We start from the raw sequence: 21,839 nt of genomic DNA on the forward strand, positions 1-21,839 counted from the left end.
TTTGAATCTCGATGAAATTGTTCTTCCAGCAATCAGAAAGACAATTCTGGTGGGCACAGTCTGGACTTTTTATGCTGTCCAGATCGATCTAGACCTCCCAGAAAGCTCAAGATAGCTGCTTCTGTCTCACTCATGGTGTCAGAGGAAGATGAGAACATGGAACTGCCTTATCGGATATGATATGGATTACAGTCCTATAACCGTAGGACTTTGTATAATCGGCTCACTCACTCTCCAGTAGGTCGTATTTTTTTCTGAGTCAAGGTCTTTTAGACCTGCTGGTCTAGGGTCGCCATTGTGGACAATGGGTTTGGCCCTTGGGGTGACAAGGCCTCAAGGGAAGGAGGAGATTTTGCTGATCTCAATGGAAATCTGATGAGTTCCATGCCATTCTTTGGTTCATTGTGGGAGGATTCTACAACCAGAACTTTGCCAAACTTTGATGTATATACATCACCTGAGAAGCACAGCTAAATAATTATGTGATCTACCTATACATCCAAAGAAAACAAAAGCAAGAAAAGCCAACATCAAGGTGTTTTAAAATGATAAAACATTTTAAAGCCTAGGACAGTCACAATGACGGCTTTCAAAACTCCTCAAAAGAGGATCAAAACATACATTAGAATTCTATATGTTTTTGCTGTAGTCCAGGTGATCATCATGAATGTTGGAAAAAATAATTTTTATATGAGTGGCGGGGGAGAGTATGGGAAAATCGTTGCATTTCCTATCATACAGGAAGGTAATCAGGAGCAAGCTCTACCACCTGGTTGCATATTTTGGGAGTGTGCCTGTGATGTAATGACATTGTTGCATTACATTACTTGTTGCAAAGGACATTGGAGTCAAAGTTAGCATATTTAAACTTCTCCTCAGGTCATCTCACACAATTGATCCTGGTCTCTCCAGATCTACTGGATTTCTATAATTCCCAACTAGGACAGCCAACATGGGTCTAACGTTGGCTAGAATACCAAAACATGGGGCGAACCCTCTTTGGGATAATGGAGGAATAGCACCTGATCAAAGAGGTGAAACACACGCCAAACATCTGGGAGGAAAAGATTAGCAGATGGCTAGTAAAACTGGAGCTAACCGGTTAACACTTGGACTTTCATCATTTCATGGCTAGTATGTATTTTCCTGGAATTCTGTTTTACATTCTCCATCCCAAAATCTTGACACTTCCCTCTAAGTCTGCGGGTGGGTTTATAAATCGGTGTAGGCTGGATCCAGGTCCATCCTGTGAGCTTTTCCAAAGATGAGGAATGTGGAAAGTCCAACGGCATTCACGATGGCCACGAGATTGAAAACGGAGACCCAGGAGCCAGTGTTTTCGATGAGGTGTCCAGCTAGGTACACACAAATGACACCTGTGTGCAGGGAGAAAACACAAAAGTGATTCTCTCTCTCTCTCTCTCTCCCTCCCTCTCTCTCTTTTAACAATCTTGTTTCAACACAGAGATTCTTACTTTGAGCTATTCCATTGACAACAAACAAGTTTAGATTGCTACAACTCACTCCAACTGGGGCTGTCCTTGGAGACTACCCAGAAACTGCAATCTGGGCAGAATATAGTTGCTCACCCATCAATGGGAGCAGTCTAACATTGTCTCATTGTCACAGCAGTACCACAAGAGTTGCAGGAATTGGTGGTTTGTTTCTGGGTATAATTGAGGGTGCTGGCTCAAGAACAGTTACTCCACCTAGAACAGGGTTTCCCAACTGTGGCCATTTTAAGACCTGTGGACTTCATCTCCCAGAATCCCCCAGCCTGCATATTAATAATGTGCACAGCTAATAAAAGGGGAGGGATTAAAGAGAGTTAATAATAATATTGCAGCTATACCCTATGGGTTAATATACATACACATTTAGAGGGGGAAATTCCCTTAGTAGTCCAATTGTTATTTCCTAGCAGTGGACTGGAAGCGAATTAATAGTCCATCCAGTTGGTCCTATGGATACAAGTAGAGCTGAGAAACAATTAGGAGAATGATTAATTGTTTGAAACACCATAACATACCTAGTAAAGCTCCACCTGTATTTGCCACACCTAAGGAAAGATAAAGAAAGAAGGTAAGGTATAAATTCAAAAAGTATTTTATATCCTTCCAGTCTGATCTCTGTTCTGTCATCTCTGCCTCCATCTCTTTGAATAGTTTCTTCCTGTCAAATCAGTCAAAAGGAAAATTTATCATTCTACTTGTTCTTACTTCTTTTCCTCTTCTTTATGAGGGTGTTACCATAATTCCTCTCCTTTTGACCCTACAAATAATCCTGAATCCTTTTGCAACTCTCAAGCCATTATTGATAATCTATGTACTGTTAAAGTGAAGACTGAAGAGAATGTGATTAGAAAAATATTAGACTGGGCAGAAATGAATAGGTTAACACTAGCAATCCAAGAGAAGGAAGAAATTGAATATTATATGATATGGGGTTTATTTTATCAATGGTTGGAAAATAAATATGGAAGTTAGAAATTAAAGAAGAGTAGCACAAAATAGTAAACATGTGGTAAGAATTAAAAATGTTAAGATGGGGAATGTTTGTTAGGTTTAGATGTATTATTAGATTATCATCATCATCATCATCACTATTATTATTATATGTATAATGCAGATTAGTATTCAGTAAGAACAGAGTATTAAAGTGAAACAATGAATATGTATAAATTATAATGGTTATTGCACAAGATATTTATACCCAGGTGACACACTGTTCAAATGAAAGATGGAATGTTTGTATAAATAAAATAAAAAAATTATATTAAAAAGAGATAATCTGTATACTGTTAAAACTCTCTTATTGTGGTAACCTTCAATTGAGAAATAAGGTGTATCACAGGGGCAACAATTTTTGAATCCATTGTTTGGCCAAGACAAAGAGAATTGAGGCTTGTCCTTTTCCCCAGCTATCTTCCCTCAAATCCCTCTGATTAAAATCATCAGAAGGAGAAAGGATGTTTCTCTACAATTTCATTGTTTCTATCCATCCATTCATTCGTTCAGTGACGTTCATTCACACCCTGTGAAATGTGTGTCATTCAGATCTTAAGGCATGATACAAGGAAAGCAGGTGGGTATGACTTTGGTGGCTTAACAAAGATTAGTTAACTTATTCATGCTCTCTAATTATTCTTGACCCATGATAATTACCGGCCAGGATGTCTAAAAGATTGTTTTAATGGTTCCAATAATCTGTGTTAATCCAGATTTTTACAGAAAGCCAGAATCTTTGTAATTACAAAAAAAAAAAAAAAAATGGGTATAAGGCTACATGTTGATCCCTTTCTGGCAACTTTGCCTTGATATTTTGTGGTGATATAATTAGGGTGATTTTTCCTGACTGACTACAAAACAAGGATCTCAGAAGTAGCTCATTGAATATGACGATCTCAAAAGCTAAGAAGGATTAAGCCAGGTTAGCATTTGGATGGGAGCCTAATCAGGGATCCCAGGGCATAATCTTTACTGGCAAAATGGAAAAGCATCCCGGAAATGGAAAGTGTGTGTGTGTGTGTGTGTGTGTATTAGAAAAAAGTAATTTTTGCTCACCGAACAATAAACCAGCACATGAAGGAGCCAGATCCTGGATATTGACTGAGATGCCACTGTAGAAAAAAAAAATAAAGATGACTTACAACCAAAGCTCAATTAGCAGTTAAATTGGCAGCATTTGAAATGAGTTTAAAATTTGATTGTTTCCTTTATTAGAAGCGCCAGCAACACTAGCAAAAAGTTTCTCTCTCAACGCAGGCTAACGAGTCCGTCTGTCCGGAAGATGAATAGGGCTCTGCCATTCATCTCCGCCTCCTGCCTTTTATCCCCAGAGCCAGGGTGGGGCTTCGCTAGCAGTGGTGGCTCTTCCGTCTCAAGGACCGGCCCATAGATTTCCACTGCTCTCCTCTCCTCTGCCTTCTGTGCATCTGTGTGCCAGGCACTGGACCCAGCTGTTCCTCTTCTTCCTCAACAGCCACCTCCAGACCTGGGGCCTGTTGACTCTCCATCTGAGGGCTGACGGACAGCCCAGGCTCCACCTCTGTCTCTCTGCCAGCAACATTCCTGCTTCTCCCTCGGAGCTCTGTTTGACTTGATGCTGTCCCTGATTCCCACGCCACCTCCTCATCTGATTTGGCTGCTGGATGGGCCAGCGGACGATAGGCCACAACGATATACCTGTGTTTTTCATGCCTAATAACTTTAACATGCATGGACTTCAACTCCCAGAATTCCTCAGCTAGCATGCTTTACATTAAGAAGTTGTGTTGTTTACCTGTGGTTGAAAGTTTGAAGTCCGATACTGGCTGAGGCGAAGGCTACTGCTTGGCAAAAGCTGGTGGAGTAACCTATCCCTAAGGCAAAAAGACTGGATACCCCAGAGCCAATGACCTCAAAGGAAATCAAAAGGCAGAATTTTGGTTAATGTATTGGTTATTATTTACAGTATGTATTTCCTCTAAGCTTATCTACGCCGTTTCACTGATGTCCGATTATAAACAAGCCTCTGGAACTGGAATAAGCTTAAAGACCGAACATAAGACAAATCTAACAATCCAATACTGGTAAATAACTCCCCAAGCACCTAAGCATCCAGCACAGTATAATAATGCAGCAGAGATTACAATATAGGTAGCGATAGTTGAGCCCAAAATTTCTGTTGTAAAGTGGGACAGTTGTTAAGTAAATTTTACCCCATTTTACCGACCTTTCTTGGCACAAGAGTTACATAAGTAAGGATACCAAAATCTCACAAGGGGTCCCTATCATTGGCGCCCATGGAGATATAGCCTTTTGTTCTTTCTCTGTAACAATGTTAGAATATTACCTGCATAAACTTACGAGCAGTGATTGGTTTGCACCCTGAAAACAGAAAGACAAACAATCAGCTAATTTCATTACTGGAAGGGAGAGGGGTGGGTTGCCAGCTATTTTGGTTAAAAATCCACCACACAATATTGCAACAGGCATTTTATTTTTTATAAAAAGAATAAAGCACATACTTTTAAAGTTGGGTTAAAAACTTTAATCAGGAGTATTTGTATTCCGTTTTTTTTTGGGGTGGGGGAGAAATAATGGATTGATCATGTGCCATTAAATAAGTGTCGATTCTTAGCTACCACATCAATAGATTTTCTCTGACCTGATTTAAAAACAAAAAGGAATATAATTCTGGCAGGTGCACAAACCAAGGATGTGTATCCTTTTCGGAGATGTGGTTGCTTTAAAGAACCCTTGAGGTTTGCCAGATTTATACCACCTGCACATTTTGATGTACTAATGTGGAACTGCATCGGAAATGTTGCAAAACTTTATTGAAAACCATTAGTTCTCCTTTGCCTTTGCTATTCGTCGCATCCTATCTTTAATTTCCCCCCCTTCCTCACCCCAGTTAGAAGCAACACTTTTCACCTTTGAATTTCCCAAGAAGTAAATACCGTATTTCCCCGAAAATAAGTGTCTTATAATTTTTCTGCCACCAAAAAAGGCACCAGGTCTTATTTTGGGGGGATGTCATCCACTGACCAACCTCACTTGTGCGCATCGCCTCCTTTTCACTGTCAGAGGCCTTCAGGGACATTTTTTTGTGGCCAGCAAGGCTTTCCTGAAGGCCTCTGACAGTGAAGTATCGACAGGATCGATCCGGAGCTTTGTTATCAGCTACAGAGGCTTTCAGGAAAGCCTTGCCAGCCTCGTAGAAGAAATGGGCCGGCAAGGGAGGTGTCAGGATATGTGAGGTCTGGGGTACAATTGTCCAAAGGTAAGTAGTAGGGAAGCTCCACCACCCTCTATCACCACCATAGCTTAATTTTTACCCGTCCACTCTGGAGTGGGTGGGATCTTAATTAGGGCTTATTTTGGGATAGGGCTTATATTGGGCACACGTGTAAAAATCAAGCGAGGACTACCTGTCAGGATAGGTCGTATTTTCGGGGAAACGGTATTAAGGAGAGAAACTTTAAATCACTGCAAATCAACCATACTGTTTTCCCAACCCTGAACAGTAGCAGCAGCATGTCACTGTTGGGTTCTGAATGGACAACTCAGAAATTAAAGGAACAAAGAACAAAATACCTTGACTGACACATTGATCGGAGAGGAATCCAGCAAACAAACTGAATGGAATTGCCACCAGCCAAGGAATTACATTAAAAATCCAGCCCTGGAAAAAAAAAAAAAAAGGATACTGCAGAAATAAGTATCTGTAGAGCTTCCATGCTAAGAAATTCCAAGAAAAGAATCACTAAGTGGCAGCTATAAAGGTTTAAAGCAGGGATGCCCAGTCTTGCCAAATTTTAAGACTTGTGGGTTTCAATTCCCCAATTCTGGGAGTTGAAGTCCACAAATCTTAAAGTTGCCAAGGTTGGACACTCCTCCTTGAAAGGATTAACTAAGTTGACTAAGTACCATCAAATCATTTCCATTTCCTACTGATCATGGTTTCTCTTCCTGGCCACCTATCCCTAACCTGGTTAAGGTCTTCTAATGGTGCACTCATCACACACACACCCAGTGGAATCTTTGCTGTTGGTTGTCCTCTTCTCTTTTCTTCTACCTTTCTCAGTATCAAAACCTTCTCCAGAGAGTTGGGTCTTCACATAATGCATCCAAAGCAGTGGTGGGATTCTAGCAGTTCAGACCGGTTCTGGTGAACTGGTAGTTCTGGTGAGGATTTGGCCCTGCCCACCTGCCCCTGCTCTTTCCTGTGCTTTATTTCCTGTTTTTTTTTTAGCACAGCTGATTCACGCGGATTGCTCTGCCGTGCCTCCGCTGTTTTAGTCCCAGGGTTTGCAGTAGAAGGTAAGTAATTGAGTTGAAAATGGGCTGTTCCCTGATACCACTAGATGACCTCGCTAGGGCTCGCTGCCTTAGAAGAGTGAGGAAAATTCTCAGGGACAGCTCACACCCTGGTCAGCACTTCTTCACTCTCCTACCATCGGGTAGGACATATAAAGGCATAGCCAGCTGTGCTGTCCAGCCAGTTATAGTCAGTGGGAATTGGATAGTTTGTTAGGAATTGGGAGCTGTCTCCTTAAGGAAATGCATCATGGTAAATGTAGTTAAGGTATCCTGGAAAATGTAGTTCATGTCATGTGGCCATATCTGTAATCCTGATTGGTCACTGAATTGACCCTTGGTGGGTTGGGGGAGGTTTCTTCACTCTTGCTTGAACACATGGTAGCATCTCTACCCCCCTGCTTCTACAATATGGGATGAAAGGGATAAGAGATAACCAAATGATTGGACATTAAGAAGAATCTCATCATAACTGTGAGTTATTGAGGATGCCTGATGAACCAATAAAAAAGTATGGATGCTTTGTGGAGTTTACCTATCTGCCTTTGTACAGGACACAATAGCAGCCACACCAACAGGCTGAAGAACAGTTTCAACCCGTGGGCTGTCAGACTCCTGAACGGAAAATAACTTCATGTCAACATAGTATGATAGACTTGTGGGGCCGGCGCAATGTGTAACAAGGTCACGTAGTGTAATAAGATTGGGACTGAGTTAGGGACTTCTGTCTTCACTGTGAATTGTGTTGGGGGGTGCACGAAGGGAGGCTCAGCCAATCTCATTGTACACATGTTGTACTCCGACAATAAAGGTTGATTGATTGATGTAGTGCATGTGTGTGAAGCACGTGCTCACCAAACCGGTTGTTGGTGGGATTCAAATTTTTTTACTACCTGTTCTGTGGGCGTGGCTTGGTGGTAATGGCAGGGGAAGGATACTGTCAAATCTCCAGTCAGAGGTGGCATTTGCCAGTTCTCCGAACTACTCAAAATTTCCACTACCGGTTCTCCAGAACCGGTTGGAACCTGCTGAATACCACCTCTGGGTTGTTATACCAGTTGAATTGCGCCATTGGTCCAAAGTAGGACAGTTTGATGTTGGTCATTTGTGCCTTGAATGTGAACCCTGGGTTGATTTATTCGATGATCAATTTGTTTAAGTGAATCTGGCTTCCTTCTTGATTTTGCTTGTCAGAAATTCAAAACGGGAATCACATGACCCAGGGACATTACAACCGTCATAAATAGGAGTCAGTTGCCAAGTGCCTGAATTTTCATCCCACGACCATGCGGGGTGCTGCAATGGTCGTAAATGTGAAAAATGGTCATAAGTCACTTTTTTCAATGCCGTTGTAACTTTGAATGGTCACTAAATGAACTGTTAGTAAGTCAAGGACTTGTGAATGAAATAATTAAAATACATGCACAAATCAGTGACACAGGGGAAAATGGGATAGCTTTTTTGACCAGGAGCACTAAAAATCATTATTCTAATCTAGAAGAACCTGAGAGGCAAAAAAGTGACATTCTTCACACTGTATGACAAACAGGGATTATTTTGTCATTTGCAGGTCTGACCACTAGGGGGTGCTACTCAACCACAACAAGGCTTGCTATCCAAATTTCAATTTGCAGCCACTGTGGTCACCCTTTACTAACCTTAAGTAAATGCAAAGTGGAGGCAAACTCCTGACAATTATTTGTTTACTTTTCACCACTGGCATTTATGCCTGATTTCCTCGGAGCACCTCGGGTGCCATAAAAAGGAAGACAACTGAGAACACAAGATGCTTTTCCAAAAGGCATCGAGATTTTCTTGATTATTATTTTTTTAGCAGAATAACAGAATTGGAAGGGACCTTGTAGGTCATCTAGTCCAACCCCCTGCCGAAGCAGGAAACCCTACACCATTTCTGACCAGAGGGCAGTCCAGTCTCTTCTTGAAAGCCTCCAGGGATGAAGTTCACACAACTTCTGAAGGCAAGTGGTTTGATTGGTTGATTGTTTTCACTGAAAATGCTTCACTTCTCGTCCAAGACACTTCTTCATATCTGACTGAATAGTGGGGAATGGAAAGATTCGCAGTCATCTCGTTTTTAGTGGGAAAAACGGTCATAAGTCCATTTTTTAATAACTTCGAACAGTCACTAAATAAATGGCTGTTAATCTATGACGACTGTTGGAAGAAAAATCCACTTCCAGTTCCAAGCCAGGAATAAAATGGAGGCTGACTGGAAAGAAAGCTGGTTTATTGATGAAGCAGAACCACCAGCAGCATGTAGTTCTGGGACAGCTGACAAAATGGAGTTGAGAATGAGGGTTTTTATACCTTCTGGATTCCTATGAGGTCATTTAGGGGTCATGGCTGGCTCTATAGGTAAAAGGGGAAATGCAAATCTTAAGTGTTTGTCTGAGCTAATCTTGTCAACCTTTAGCTTGTTGCTTATCTGGAGTTTCTGTCTGACCCAGTCTTTCTGAATGGATTATCAAATCTGCATTTCTAAAAGCTGGCCTCCTCAGTTTCTGCTTGGGGCAGGGAAACTGGGGGCTGGTTTCTGCCTCCCTTAACATCTCCCCCCATTTCTCCTTCAGGGGAAATATTCTGTCCTGCCTTTTTAATATCCCCAAAAATATTTCATTCTCTAGGAGGGTGGGTGGGTGCTGACTTTCTACACTACCTATATTAAAATCCCATCAAACAATCATGAGAAGCAATAGCGGAGGTGAATGAGTCCATTTTAATTTTTAATACAGTCAACATTGATAAGCGTAAGCCATACAAAGAAAAGCTCCGTCATTTTTAAAAGTGGGAAAGAGACAAAAATGGAAGAAAAGTTGTAGGTGCTTCATCATTGGAGGTTTTTAAGAAGAGACTGGACAGTCACTTGTCTGAAATAATATAGGGTCTCCTGCTTGAGCTGGACTAGAAGATCTCCAAGGTCCCTTCCAGCTCTATTCTGATTCTAAAAAAAGATATTGAGGCTCTAGAAAGAGTACAAGAAGAACAACAAAGATGGAGGCTAAAACATACAAAGAACGGTTATAGGAATTGGCACAGTGGTTATAATGTAGTACTGCAGGCTACTTCTGCTGACTTCTGGCTGCCTGCAATTTGGCAGTTCAAATCCCACCCAGCTCAAGACTGACTCCGCCTTCCATCCTTCCGAGGTGGGTAAAATGAGGATCCAGATTGTTGGGGGCAATAGGCTGACTCTGTAAACCGCTTAGGGCTGTAAAAGCACTATGAAGCAGTATATAAGTCTAAGTGCTATTGCTATCCTGATTGATAGATTGACTCTCTTGAAGAATGCAAAGTTTACTCCAGGGTCGAACAAAACCTCTGTTCTGACCAAGGCTTCCTGAGATCACACACTGTTCCCAAAAAACCCCTTTTTTAACAAATTTCAACGGCTGTGAATTATATGCATTCACAGCCCGTAACGAGTCCCAAACAGTTTGTGAATAGTCCAACAGAAGTCTGCCACAGTCTTTTGAGATAAGGCTGATAAGCACCCACCTTTATCTTCCTTGAAATGCTGCCAACAACTAAATTGCCAATTAGCTGTACAAGAGCACAAAGTCAACACGGAGCTTCAGATTTTAAATCAACCAGAACGAACAAAGTTGCTTCCTGCAAAGGCTCATGTCCTTTTGCTTGTCCTTTATGTCTTATGGGAGGAGCCAATCATCTCCAAGCCTTACTTTCGAGTTGCCCCTTTCGTCTTAACTGTTCTTGCCTTCTGGCAGCTCTGCACAAGCGCGCACTGGGAACAGGCTCTCTGATGTCAGATTCTGGAGGCTCTGGAGTCAGCACATAACTCCCAGGTGGCCCTGGCCCCATCTCTGTGTCGGACGCAGATCCCTCATCCAAGCCCTCCCCAGACTCCAGAACTGGCCCATGTTCCTCTCCAGTGTCCGACTCTGCTGTCAGCTCTGCAGGCTGCCGGCAGACCACAACAACTTTTTCCCCCCTTTCACATGAAGGATATGCACTTACCTTTGAATCGGGAAACGTTTCACTGAAGAACGTTGGTAGCCAGGAGAGCAGGGTGAAGAAAGTGCTAGCCGCGCACAACTGAGCAATGATCACCGCCCTGGGGAAATCCATCACCAGGTTCAGGGGAATTTCACAAGTGCATACATGCAACATTTTCTCAAAGACTTTGAAAGGGTCACAGCTCCCAGGAAGAGCATACAGGTGGCCCTTGATTTATAACCACCAATGGGGACAAAATATCTATTGCTAACAAGGAGGTTAAGCGAGTGGTGCTGAATTTTATGGCCTTTCCTGCTCTGGTTGTTAAGCAAATCGCTGCATCGATTAAGTGAATCGTGCAGGCGTTGCTGCAATGGTGGTAAGCATGCAAACTGGTTGGGAGTCACTTTTTATAGTGTTGTAACTTTGAACAGTTGCTAAATGAATGGTTGTAAGCCAAGGACTACCTGTATATGGTTTTTCCTCTTTCCCTCCTTTCCTCTCTCCTTCTCTCTTTTCTTCCTTCCTTCCTTCCTTCTTCTCTTCCTCCCTACCTCCTGTCCTTCCTTCCTCCTTCCTTGCTTCCATCTTCCTTCCTTTTTCCTATCCCCTCCCTTCTTTCCTTCCTTCATTCTTCCCTTCCTTCCTCCCTCCCCTGTCCTGCCTTGCTTCCTTCCGTCTTCCTTCCTTTTTCCTATCCCCTTCCTTCCTTCCTACTCCACTTTCACCCTCTTTCCCTCTTTTTTCCTTCCTTCCTTCTTCCTTTTTCCTACCCCCCTCCTTCCTTCTTCCCTTCCTCCCTTCCTGCCTTCTGTCCTTCCTTCCTTTTTCCTATCCCCTTCCTTCCTTCCTACTCCACTTTCACCCTTTCCCTCTTTTTCCTTCCTTCCTTCTTCCTTTTTCCTACCCCCCTCCTTCCTTCTTCCCTTCCTCCCTTCCTGCCTTCTGTCCTTCCTTCCATCTTCCTTCCTTTTTCCTATCCCCTTCCTTCCTTCCTACTCCACTTTCACCCTCTTTCCCTCTTTTTTCCTTCCTTCCTTCTTCCTTTTTCCTACCCCCCTCCTTCCTTCTTCCTTCCTCCCTTCCTGCCTTCTGTCCTTCCTTCCGTCTTCCTTCCTTTTTCCTATCCCCTTCCTTCCTTCCTACTCCACTTTCACCCTCTTTCCCTCTTTTTCCTTCCTTCCTTCTTCCTTTTTCCTACCTCCCTCCTTCCTTCTTCCCTTCCTCCCTTCCTGCCTTCTGTCCTTCCTTCCTTTTTCCTACCCCCCTCCTTCCTTCCTTCCTTCCTTCTTTCCTTCCTTCCTTTCTCCTTCATACCTTCCCTCCCTTCCTTCTCCAGAAAGGATGAATAAGCAGGGGAATGCAGCAATGAAGACCCTCATTCTCATATCACCACAGCCCTCACAAAAAGAGGACTCAAACTTTCGGTTAGGAATTTCTTAAGCCGTCTTCATTTTTCAAGGGAGACAAGCGGTTTAAGGAATCAGATTAGAAAACCCCAAAACTGTGACAATTGAACAAACTGTAAATGCTAACAGGACAGAAACCTACCAGACAGGAGGCTTTCTAAATATTTTTCTCCAAGGCACTTTGGTCGGTTTGGATGATAAGGAAAGACCCTTTGCCAAGTCATGTAGTGAGACTATTATTTCTGCAAAATATAAACAGGTATGTGGTTATCAATAGGAAAATGCAAAACCCAGTGATTTGGGAGGAGAGATTTTGGCACATCCTGTGTTCGTAGTATTGAGCAGAATCCTGCCCTCCCCAGAACTGCAATCGTAAATGGCTCTCTAGAGCCACATTAACCACAAGAACTAGTTTGCTGCAAAGGATAAATGAAACAATACTAGTGCAATTGGTTCTAAATCAATTGCAAAGCAAGAAATCTGCAAAGTAAGCTATCCATGAGTCAAAAAGGTACAAGAGGGATCCAGGCAAAATCCTATAGGTCAGTGGTGGGAGTCAAAAATTTTTTTACTACCGGTTCTGTGGGCGTGGCTTGGTGGACGTGGCTTGGTGGGCGTGGCAGGGGAAGGATACTGCAAAATCTCCATTCCCTCCCCATCCCACTAACCTGCTTTCCAGCTCCGTTCTCCTGTGCAGGGCAAGGAAAGAAGACCCAGCCAATCAGCTGGGACTCGGGAGGCAGAGAACAGATGGGGGTGGGGCCAGTCAGAGGTGGGAATTTCTCCGAACTACTCAAAATTTCCGCTACCGGCTCTCCAGAACTGGTCAGAATCTGGACAGTCTCTTAAAATGGTATAGGGTCTCCTGCTTGAACAGGGGGTTGGACTAGAAGACCTTCAAGGTCCCTTCCAGCTCTGTTCTGATCGAGAGATGTCCTATAGATAGGTAAAAAAAGATGTTACTTACCTTTTTGTGGCAGGATGAATTTACACATGCAGTACACCCAGAGCAAGGTGAGCAGGCCTGAAAGATAAAAGACGCTTTCCCATCCATACCAGTCAAGCAGGAGGGAGCCAGCCGCCCCCATCACCAATGTCCTAAAAAGGGGGAGAGAGAAGTAGGACGGTACACAGAATTGGTAGACCAGAATCTATGTGGGAGGTGGCCAGGATGAGCCTGAGGGAGGGGTGAAATGCGTCATGAGTCTCGAATCCCTTTGTGCCCACAAGAGAACTAAGTCCAGCCAACCTTGAATTTCAATGACTTATTGACTTTATTTTTTATTTCATTTATTTATTTTGTCAAACATGCATTTGATAATATATATAAGTGTAAACAGGATTATGAATACATGAAATGGAATCAAATAAAAAGAGAACATTAGGACAGGGACGGTAGGCACATTGGTGCACTTATGCATGCCCCTTACAGATCTCTTAGGAATGGGGTGAGGTCAACAGTAGACAGTCTGAGGTTAAAGTGTTTGGGGTTAGGGGAAGAAACCAGAGAGTCAGGTAGAGTATTCCAGGCATTGACCACTCTGTTGCTGAAGTCTCATTTCCTGCAATTGAATTTGGAGCAGTTTATCTTGAGTTTGTGTCTACTTTGTATCTACGGTGTGCTCTTGTATTGTTGTCATTGAAGCTGAAGTAGTCATTGATGGGTAGGACATTGTAATGGATAATTTTATGCACTATGCTTAGGTCAGACCAAAGGAGGCGTAGTTCTAAGTTATCTAAGCCTAAAATTTCAAGTCTGGTGGCATAAGGAATTCTATTGCGAGTGGAGGAGTGGAGTATTCTTCTCGTGAAATATCTCTGGACTCTCTCGATTATATTAATGTGCGATATGCAATGCAGATTCCAGACAGATGAGCTGTATTCGAGAACTGGTCTAGCAAATGTTTTGTATGTTCTAGTTAGTAGTATAATATTACCGGAGAAAAAGCTTCGCAGGATTAGGTTAACAACTCTTAATGCCTTTTTGGGAAATGTTGTTACAGTGGGCTCTAGCACTTAGATCATTAGAGATGAGAACTCCAAGGTCCTTGACAGAGTGAGAGTCGTCTACAAGGTCTTGTCCTTCCAACAATGTATTTTATTTTTTGATTTTTCTTGCCAATATGTAAGACAATTTGTTGAGATTTGAAGTTGCCACTTGTTTGACCATTATGACTAATCTGCTGCCAATTTGTTTTGACTGTTATCAACAGCCGTGATGGTGCCGTGATTAGTAGGCACTACTGCAAGCTACTTCTGCTGACTGCCGGTTGACTGTGCTTCAGCAGTTCAATCCTGACCGGCTCAAGGTTGACTCAGCCTTCCATCCCTCTGAGGTCGGTAAAATGAGGACCCAAATTGTTGGGGGCAATAGGCTGACTCTGTAAACCGCTTAGAGAAGGCTGTAAACACACTGTGAAGCGGTATATAAGTCTAAGTGCTACTGCTATTGCCCTTCCTTCCTTCCTTCCTTCCTTACTTACTTACTTACTTACTTACTTGTGGTTAGAATGCAGTATTACAGGCTAACTCTGCCCACAGCCATGAGTTCGAACCAGACCTGATAGCTCAAAGTTGACTCATCCTTCCATCCCTCTGAGGTCGGTAAAATGAGGACCCAAATTGTTGGGGGCAAGAGGCTGACTCTGTAAACTGCTTAGAGAAGGCTGTAAACGCACTGTGAGCGGTATATAAGTCTAAGTGCTACTGCTATTGCCCTTCCTTCCTTCCTTCCTTCCTTCCTTACTTGTGGTTAGAATGCAGTATTACAGGCTAACTCTGCCCACAGCCATGAGTTCGAACCAGACCTGATAGCTCAAAGTTGACTCATCCTTCCATTCCTCCGAGGTGGGTAAAATGAGGACCCATATTGTCAGGGGCAATAGGCTGACTGTGATGACCCAGGGTGTGGCACAAAAGCAACAAAATCACAAAAGTGGGTAAAGTCCCTGTAATTCCTCCAACTTGGCTTCCAATGTCCAGTTATCATCGGCTGGAGAAAAAACTCTCCCAAGAACAGTTTTTAAAGGGAAGAAATTTAGTCCAAACCCAAAGTACATCTAAATTATAAATAAAAACCAACACAAACCACGCTGCAGCAATTAACGAGACAGGGCAGGATAAGGAATTGCAGAACTCAAAAGATAATGAAACACACACAGTTGGGAGGACGCCGGAACCCAGATAAGACTTGACAAACCAAAATAATTCACACTTTGCTTCCAGCAAGGTTCTGTGCGCAAACACCCCTTTTAAATCCTGTTTTCCCAGCTGCAGGTAATGAAGGAAATCAGGGCCTTTTTCTCCCCCGTAACCCACGTTGCTCCCTTATCCATTCCTCCCTGCGTGCTCTAGGATGAAAAGGGGGTGGGCCTGGGTCTTCCTCTGAATGCCCAGCCGGACTGTGCCCTTCCCCAGTTTCCTCCTCAGCCACCAGAACCACACTTCCACTCCCTGTCAACTGCTTGACCTCCCCCTTGGAATCAGATTCCAGCAGGGGCATGACACTGACTCTGTAAACCGCTTAGAGAGGGCTGTAAAAGCACTTTACCACTGTAAAGTGGTATTGCTACTGCTATTAATATAGGTAGTTCAAAGTTACAGCGGCATTGAAAAAAGGGACTTATGACTGTTTTTCACACGTATGACCATTGCAGCACCCCCATGATCAGATGCCTGGCAACTGACTTCCATTTATGAGGGTTGCAGCGTCCCAGGGTTATCTGATTCCCTTTTACGGCCTACCAACAAGCAAAGTTGATGGGGAAGCCAGATTCACTTAACAACCGTTGTTAGGGATAACATTGTTTACCCTAACTGGTTTGGGTAAAAATAATAAATATGGTATCATGGTTTGTTAGTTAAAGTGTGTGTAACTTTAACTGCAAGAATGTAATTAAGGGTGTGGTTGTAAAAGCACTATATAAGAAGCGAGGCAAATGCAGCTCGCTCTCTCTGGCTCGAAGATACCTAATTACTGGATGGATTGATGACTGCGTTCTTGCTGGAACGGGGAGAGATAAAGGAGTGTTGATAATTTCTCAACGGAGAGAAGATAAAGATTGGACTGATTTATTGTAAATGAACTGACATTGGCTATTCAACACGGACTTTGCAAATAGAGTATCCCCGACAAGACTTGACTGAAATTGATATATGACTAATGGACCGTTACATTTGACTATGCTATAATTCTTAAATGGAATAAACAATATTTTTGATAGCACAAGCGTATCTGTATTTTTACTGCGTGTTAACTAGAAAACTTATCTCACACATTTACCTGTCTTCCTATCTGACTTCGCTGCACATTCTGTTTAGTTTGTTTTCCTTAACACCCATTGGGAAATCCAGGCTTAACAACCGTGTCACTAACTTATCAACTGCAGTGTGATTTGCTTAACAACTGTAGCAAGAAAGTCGTAAAATGGGGCAAAGGTCACTTAACGAATGTTTCACTTCACAACATAAATTTTGGGCTCAGTTGTGGTCATAAGTCGATGACTGCCTGTATCCTTTTTTCAATCTCTTTTCCTTTATTGCCCTGTTCTCTGCTTGAAGATACAGATTCACAGATTAACAGAGTTGGAAGGGACCTTGGAGGTCATCTAGTCCAACCCTCCCACCCAAGCGGGAGACCCTACACTATTTCTGACAAATGGCCGTCCAGTCTCTTCTTGAAAGCCTCCAGTGATGGCGCTACCACAACTTCCGAAGGCAATTTCTGTACCATCGGTTGATTGCTCTCACTGTCAGAAAATTCTTCCTTATTTCCAGGTTGAATCTCTCCTTGTTCAGTTTCCATCCATTGTTCCTTGTCTGGCCTTCGGGTGCCTTGGAAAATAGCTTGACCCCCTTCCTCCCTGTGGCAGCCCCTCAAATATTGGACCACTGCTATCCTGTCTCCCCTGGTCCTTCTTTTCATCAAACTAGACATTCCCAATTCCTGCAACGGTTCTTCATATGTTGAAGCCTCCAGTCCCCCCCCCCACCCCCCCCCCCCCCCCCCCCCCCCCCCCCCCCCCCCCCCCCCCCCCCCCCCCCCCCCCCCCCCCCCCCCCCCCCCCCCCCCCCCCCCCCCCCCCCCCCCCCCCCCCCCCCCCCCCCCCCCCCCCCCCCCCCCCCCCCCCCCCCCCCCCCCCCCCCCCCCCCCCCCCCCCCCCCCCCCCCCCCCCCCCCCCCCCCCCCCCCCCCCCCCCCCCCCCCCCCCCCCCCCCCCCCCCCCCCCCCCCCCCCCCCCCCCCCCCCCCCCCCCCCCCCCCCCCCCCCCCCCCTAAATCATCCTGGTTGCTCTTCCCTGCACTTTTTCTAGAGTCTCAACGTCTTTTTTATAGTGTGTGAAAAACTCACCCAAACTGAGATCCAGTTCCAACCGTGCTGTATGTCAATGCTCGTTCGCTCTCCTGTACCTTCTGGGAAAGCAGACTAGCCAAGGCAGGGAAATAAACCCCTAATAAAGCGGACAGAGGAAGAGGAAACAGAAAGAATTCCTGTTACAGGTATTTCTTGACTTACAACCATTGATTTAGTGACCATTCAAAGTTATAACGGTACCGGGGAAAGTGGTTCATGACACGTACAAAGCATTGCAGTCTCCCCACAGTCGCACAATCAAAATTCAGATACTTGGCAACGGGCTCATATTTATGATGGTTGCTGTGTTCCAAGGTCCCATGATCAGCGTGGTGGTGCAGTAGTTAGAATGCAATATTGCAGGCTGACTCTGCCCGCTGCCAGCAGTTCAATCCAGATGGGACTCAAGGTTGACTCAGCCTTCCATCCTTCCGAGGTAGATAAAATGAGGACCCAGATTGTTGGGGGCAAGAGGCTGACTCTGTAAACCGCTTATAGAGGGGTCTGTAAAAGCACTGTGAAGCAGGTTGATAAGTCTAAGTGCTTATTCTATTCTATTCTGTTCTATTTTCTATTCTATTCTATTGTTATTCTATTTTATTGTTATTCCATATTATTCCATTCCATTCTATTCCATGCAGTATTGCAGGCTAACTCTACCTCCTGACCAGCTCAAGGTTGACTCAGCCTTCCATCCTTCCGAGGTGCATAAAATGAGGACTCAGATTGTTTGGTGCAAGAGGCTGACTCTGTAAACCCCTTAGAGAGGGCTGTAAAGCACTGTGAAGCGGTATATAAGTCTAAGTGCTATGGCTATTATTGCTCTGAAATGAAAGGCTCCATTCAAATATAGGAACTAAAATAATCATAAGAAACCTTTTTCTTTATAAGTAATTATTTTTTATAAGTGCATTTGCTATGGCTATCACTTTTTGCGACTTTCTGACAAGCAAAGTCAGTGGGGAAGTCAGATTCCCCATCATTAAGCTTAAGCTATTAAGCTTAACAACCGTGGTGATCCACTTAACAACTACGGCAGGAAAGGTCGTAAAATGGGACAAAACTCACTTAACAACTGTCTCGCTTAGAAATGAAAATTATGGGCTCAGTTGTGGTTGTCCGTCCAGAGACTACCTATATCCTTTTCCTTGCCAATGCAGCAGCTTAAAAATGTTGTGTTATCCTTATGAGTGTGAAATAGCAATAGCACTTAGACTTATATACCACTTCACAGTGCTTTACAGGCACTGCCCCCTTACCTGCGCTGTGCCTCACAGCTGATTTTAGGCCGGTTTGAGGCCTTTTTCGGCCTCCCAGAGGCTTCAGGAAGGCTTCTGCAGGCTTTTCAGACCAAAAACTAGGCCCATTTCATCATTTCCAGTATTTCCAGAAAAACAGGAAGTGACAAAACGGTCCTAGTTTTCGGCCTGAAAAGCCTACAGAAGCCTTCCTGAAGCCTCTGGGGGGCTGAAAAAGGCCTCAAACTGGCCGAAAATCAGCTCTGAGGCGTGTGCATGTGCAGTGAGGTAAGTTTGCCTGCAGCTCGCATGCTGGCACAAATGGCTCTGCATGCCACCTGTGGTACATGTGCCATAGGTTCGCCATCACGGCCCTAACTCTTACCCACTAGAGCACAGCTGATGAGTAAAACAACTGAGGCGCCGCAATCCACTGTGCCATGTGAAGCAGCTGAGCTGAAAAACACAGAAATATAGGACAGGAGAGAGCAGGGGCGGGTGGGCGGGGCCAGTTGATCACCAGAACTACTGGTTCCCCAGGACCGGTCCGAACCAGCAGGATCCAGCCACTGTTTACAGGCCTCTCTAAGTGGTTTACAGAATCAGCCTCTTGCCCTCAACAATCTGGGTACCTATAATGTCAGAGGGTATTCATAAACTGGAATAGAGCATGGTAACAAGGTGAGCCAATGAATAGGCATAGCAACTAAGTCAGCCAATGAGGACTGTTTGGAAACTGAAACTAGAAGTAGCCCAGGAATGGCTCTATATTAAGCTCTGCAGCTCTGAAGCTATGTTAAGCTCTGAGTCTGTCGCAAATGAAACTGCTTCACTCCGCTGTGTGTCTTGCTTGCCTGCTCAACTAAAGTGAAACTGATGTCTGTTTCTGAGCACTTGAGTTGTTGTTCTGCTCTGAACCTTTGAGTTTCCTCCATGTTGGAGAAATCTACAACATTTCCTTGGTATTGTAAAATTCACTTTATATGTTTATAAAGAAGTTAAAGGAAGCCTCAGTCATCTGTGTTTACTTTTCTAGCGCTGAATTTACACTGCAATACTCTGAACACATAATAATAATAATAATAATAATAATAATAATAATAATAATAATAATAATAATAATAATAATAGTCCCCATTATTCCAATTTACTCATCTGAGTCAAGCTTTTGGAAACAGATTGTCTCACCTTGCAATAGTCCCATAAGAAAGCGCGTGAAGGTCATCAGAGTCAGGTGGGCAGAGCTTGAGGAAATGAGGAGGGGCGTGATGGCGGTGATGGATCCCCAGGCCGAGGCAGAGAGGAGAAGGACTTTCTCCCCTCCTATCCTGAAAGACAATGAGGACATCGATCAGCAAGAGCATTTTCTGCACACCAAAATTCCTTGCTGACCCTTCCTTCAGGACAGGAGTCTCCTAAACCTGGCCACTTTAAGACTTGTGGACTTCAACTCCCAGAATTCTATGGATGGCTAGGGAGTAGAATTCTGGGAGCTGAAGTCCAGCAGTCTCAAAGTTGCCAGGTTTGGAGACCCCCTGGTTGAATGCAAGAAGCGGAGGTTGAAAACAGGAACTACTGGGCCTGACGCAAAGTGCGCGAAGCTTCTTGGATGAGAAGTGAAACGTTTTCAAACAAAAAACAGAAACTCTTGAAAAAAAAGCACCTTTGGAATAAGCATGGCCCGGAGGGCTGAGAATCTCCACAGACAAGGTGCATGTACCAAAATCCTTGCAGAAGGAATCAATGTTTCCTATGCCTGCAGTGGTTTAAGCACGGGATCAATCCTTCCAAAAGGAAAAATTGCTTTTATTTTATATGCCATTCCACCTTCAGGGTTATTCTTTTTTAAAGAAACAAGGTTTATCTCTTCAAGAGACAGTTGTGATGCACGGATATTATACAGAATATTTGGTGTCTGGCCTGCAGTGGAACTGCATGTCTGAAAAGCATTCAAAAGTTGACTTCAATAAACCAAAGGTGCTTTTTCCAAAAGGCAATTGAACTTTCTTGGTAGCTGTTTTCCCCCCCTTTGAAAACATTTTGCTTCTTGCCTAAGAAGCTTCTTCGCTTCAGAACTTTTTCAAAGGAGAAAAAAAAACCCAAGAAGTCCAGTTGCCTTTTGGGACCTGGTTGATTGAGATTCTCCACAGACGTTTGGCTTCAGTGAGATAAATATGTCATTGCTGATAATCTATGAGGTTTTGTAATGGGCTGCTTTGAACGCTCCACGGATGGAAAAGAAGGATCGATCAAATAAATAAGATGATGGCCCCAAAGATGATAAAGAAACAATGAAAGAGAATCTGAATTCTTATCAAAAATGCAAATCCATCCACGTTTCATTGAAAGGCGAGTGGTACATCCTTATTCCTGGTCATTAATGAATGACAGAGTATTATTTTTTATCGATTGTTGAATAATGATAAATAAATAAATAATAAGTTTCTTTGGTGCCAAAGCATTGCTAAGACCATTGAATGCAGGGGTGTCAAACTCACAGGGTGCTTAGATCTGGCCTGTGGGGCTGCCCTGGAAACAGAGAAGGACCGGTCGGTGGTGCCTCTGCCAGCAAAAATGGAGCTTGGGAGGGCCACGCCCTGGGGTGGGATGCTACCGGTTCATGCACGTGCAAAACGTAGTCACCGAACCAGTAGTAACACTGGTTGAATCCCACCCCTGGCAGTGCCTTCCTGAGCTCCTTTTTTGCTGGCAGAAGATTGCAGGAGGCTGTTGCAGCCAGGGGTGGGTTTCAAAAATCCCAGCAACCGGTTCTCCGCCTGGTTGCTGGGTGGGTGGTGGCCATGGTGGGCGTGGCCTACTGGAATGTCTGGGAGGGTCATTTTTTGCCTCCCCCAGAGTCCGGAGGCTTCCCTTGGGCCTCTGGGAGGGCGAAAACGGGCTCCCCCGGGCTCCGGAGGCTCTCCAGAAGCCGGAAAGAGGCCTGTTTCCAGACTTCCAGAACTTCTGGTTCAGCCTGGTTTTCGCCCTCCCAGAACTTCCGCGCAGACCCTGCATTTACCTGCATCCAAAACGAGCCATGTGGAGACTCCGGGGAGGGGTGG

At 44.1% G+C, this 21,839-nt stretch overlaps 1 protein-coding gene across 2 annotated transcripts in view; it reads right to left on the reverse strand.

The window, feature by feature from the left end:
* Positions 1 to 697: 697 nt before the first annotated feature.
* The window catches only part of SLC17A9 (solute carrier family 17 member 9), a 34,183-nt gene continuing 13,041 nt past the window's right edge, over positions 698 to 21,839 (reverse strand). Inside the window, exons 3-13 of one of the 2 annotated variants that reach the window (XM_026683421.2) lie at positions 19,966 to 20,105; positions 17,537 to 17,636; positions 13,155 to 13,285; positions 12,330 to 12,429; positions 10,800 to 10,896; positions 6,081 to 6,168; positions 4,834 to 4,868; positions 4,282 to 4,397; positions 3,564 to 3,619; positions 2,030 to 2,059; positions 698 to 1,376 (exon numbers count right to left, since the gene is read on the reverse strand). In XM_026683421.2, coding sequence (XP_026539206.2) covers positions 1,213 to 1,376; positions 2,030 to 2,059; positions 3,564 to 3,619; positions 4,282 to 4,397; positions 4,834 to 4,868; positions 6,081 to 6,168; positions 10,800 to 10,896; positions 12,330 to 12,429; positions 13,155 to 13,285; positions 17,537 to 17,636; positions 19,966 to 20,105 — 1,057 coding nt within the window. In that variant the 3' untranslated portion in view covers positions 698 to 1,212. The remainder of the gene's footprint in view (positions 1,377 to 2,029; positions 2,060 to 3,563; positions 3,620 to 4,281; positions 4,398 to 4,833; positions 4,869 to 6,080; positions 6,169 to 10,799; positions 10,897 to 12,329; positions 12,430 to 13,154; positions 13,286 to 17,536; positions 17,637 to 19,965; positions 20,106 to 21,839) is intronic. The other variant, XM_087959184.1, reaches the window with a different exon arrangement.

This window comes from Notechis scutatus, chromosome 3, assembly GCF_049901735.1.
Source record: "Notechis scutatus isolate UNSWTSFEM ecotype Mainland chromosome 3, rNotScu1.2, whole genome shotgun sequence".
Lineage (NCBI taxonomy): Eukaryota > Metazoa > Chordata > Lepidosauria > Squamata > Elapidae > Notechis > Notechis scutatus.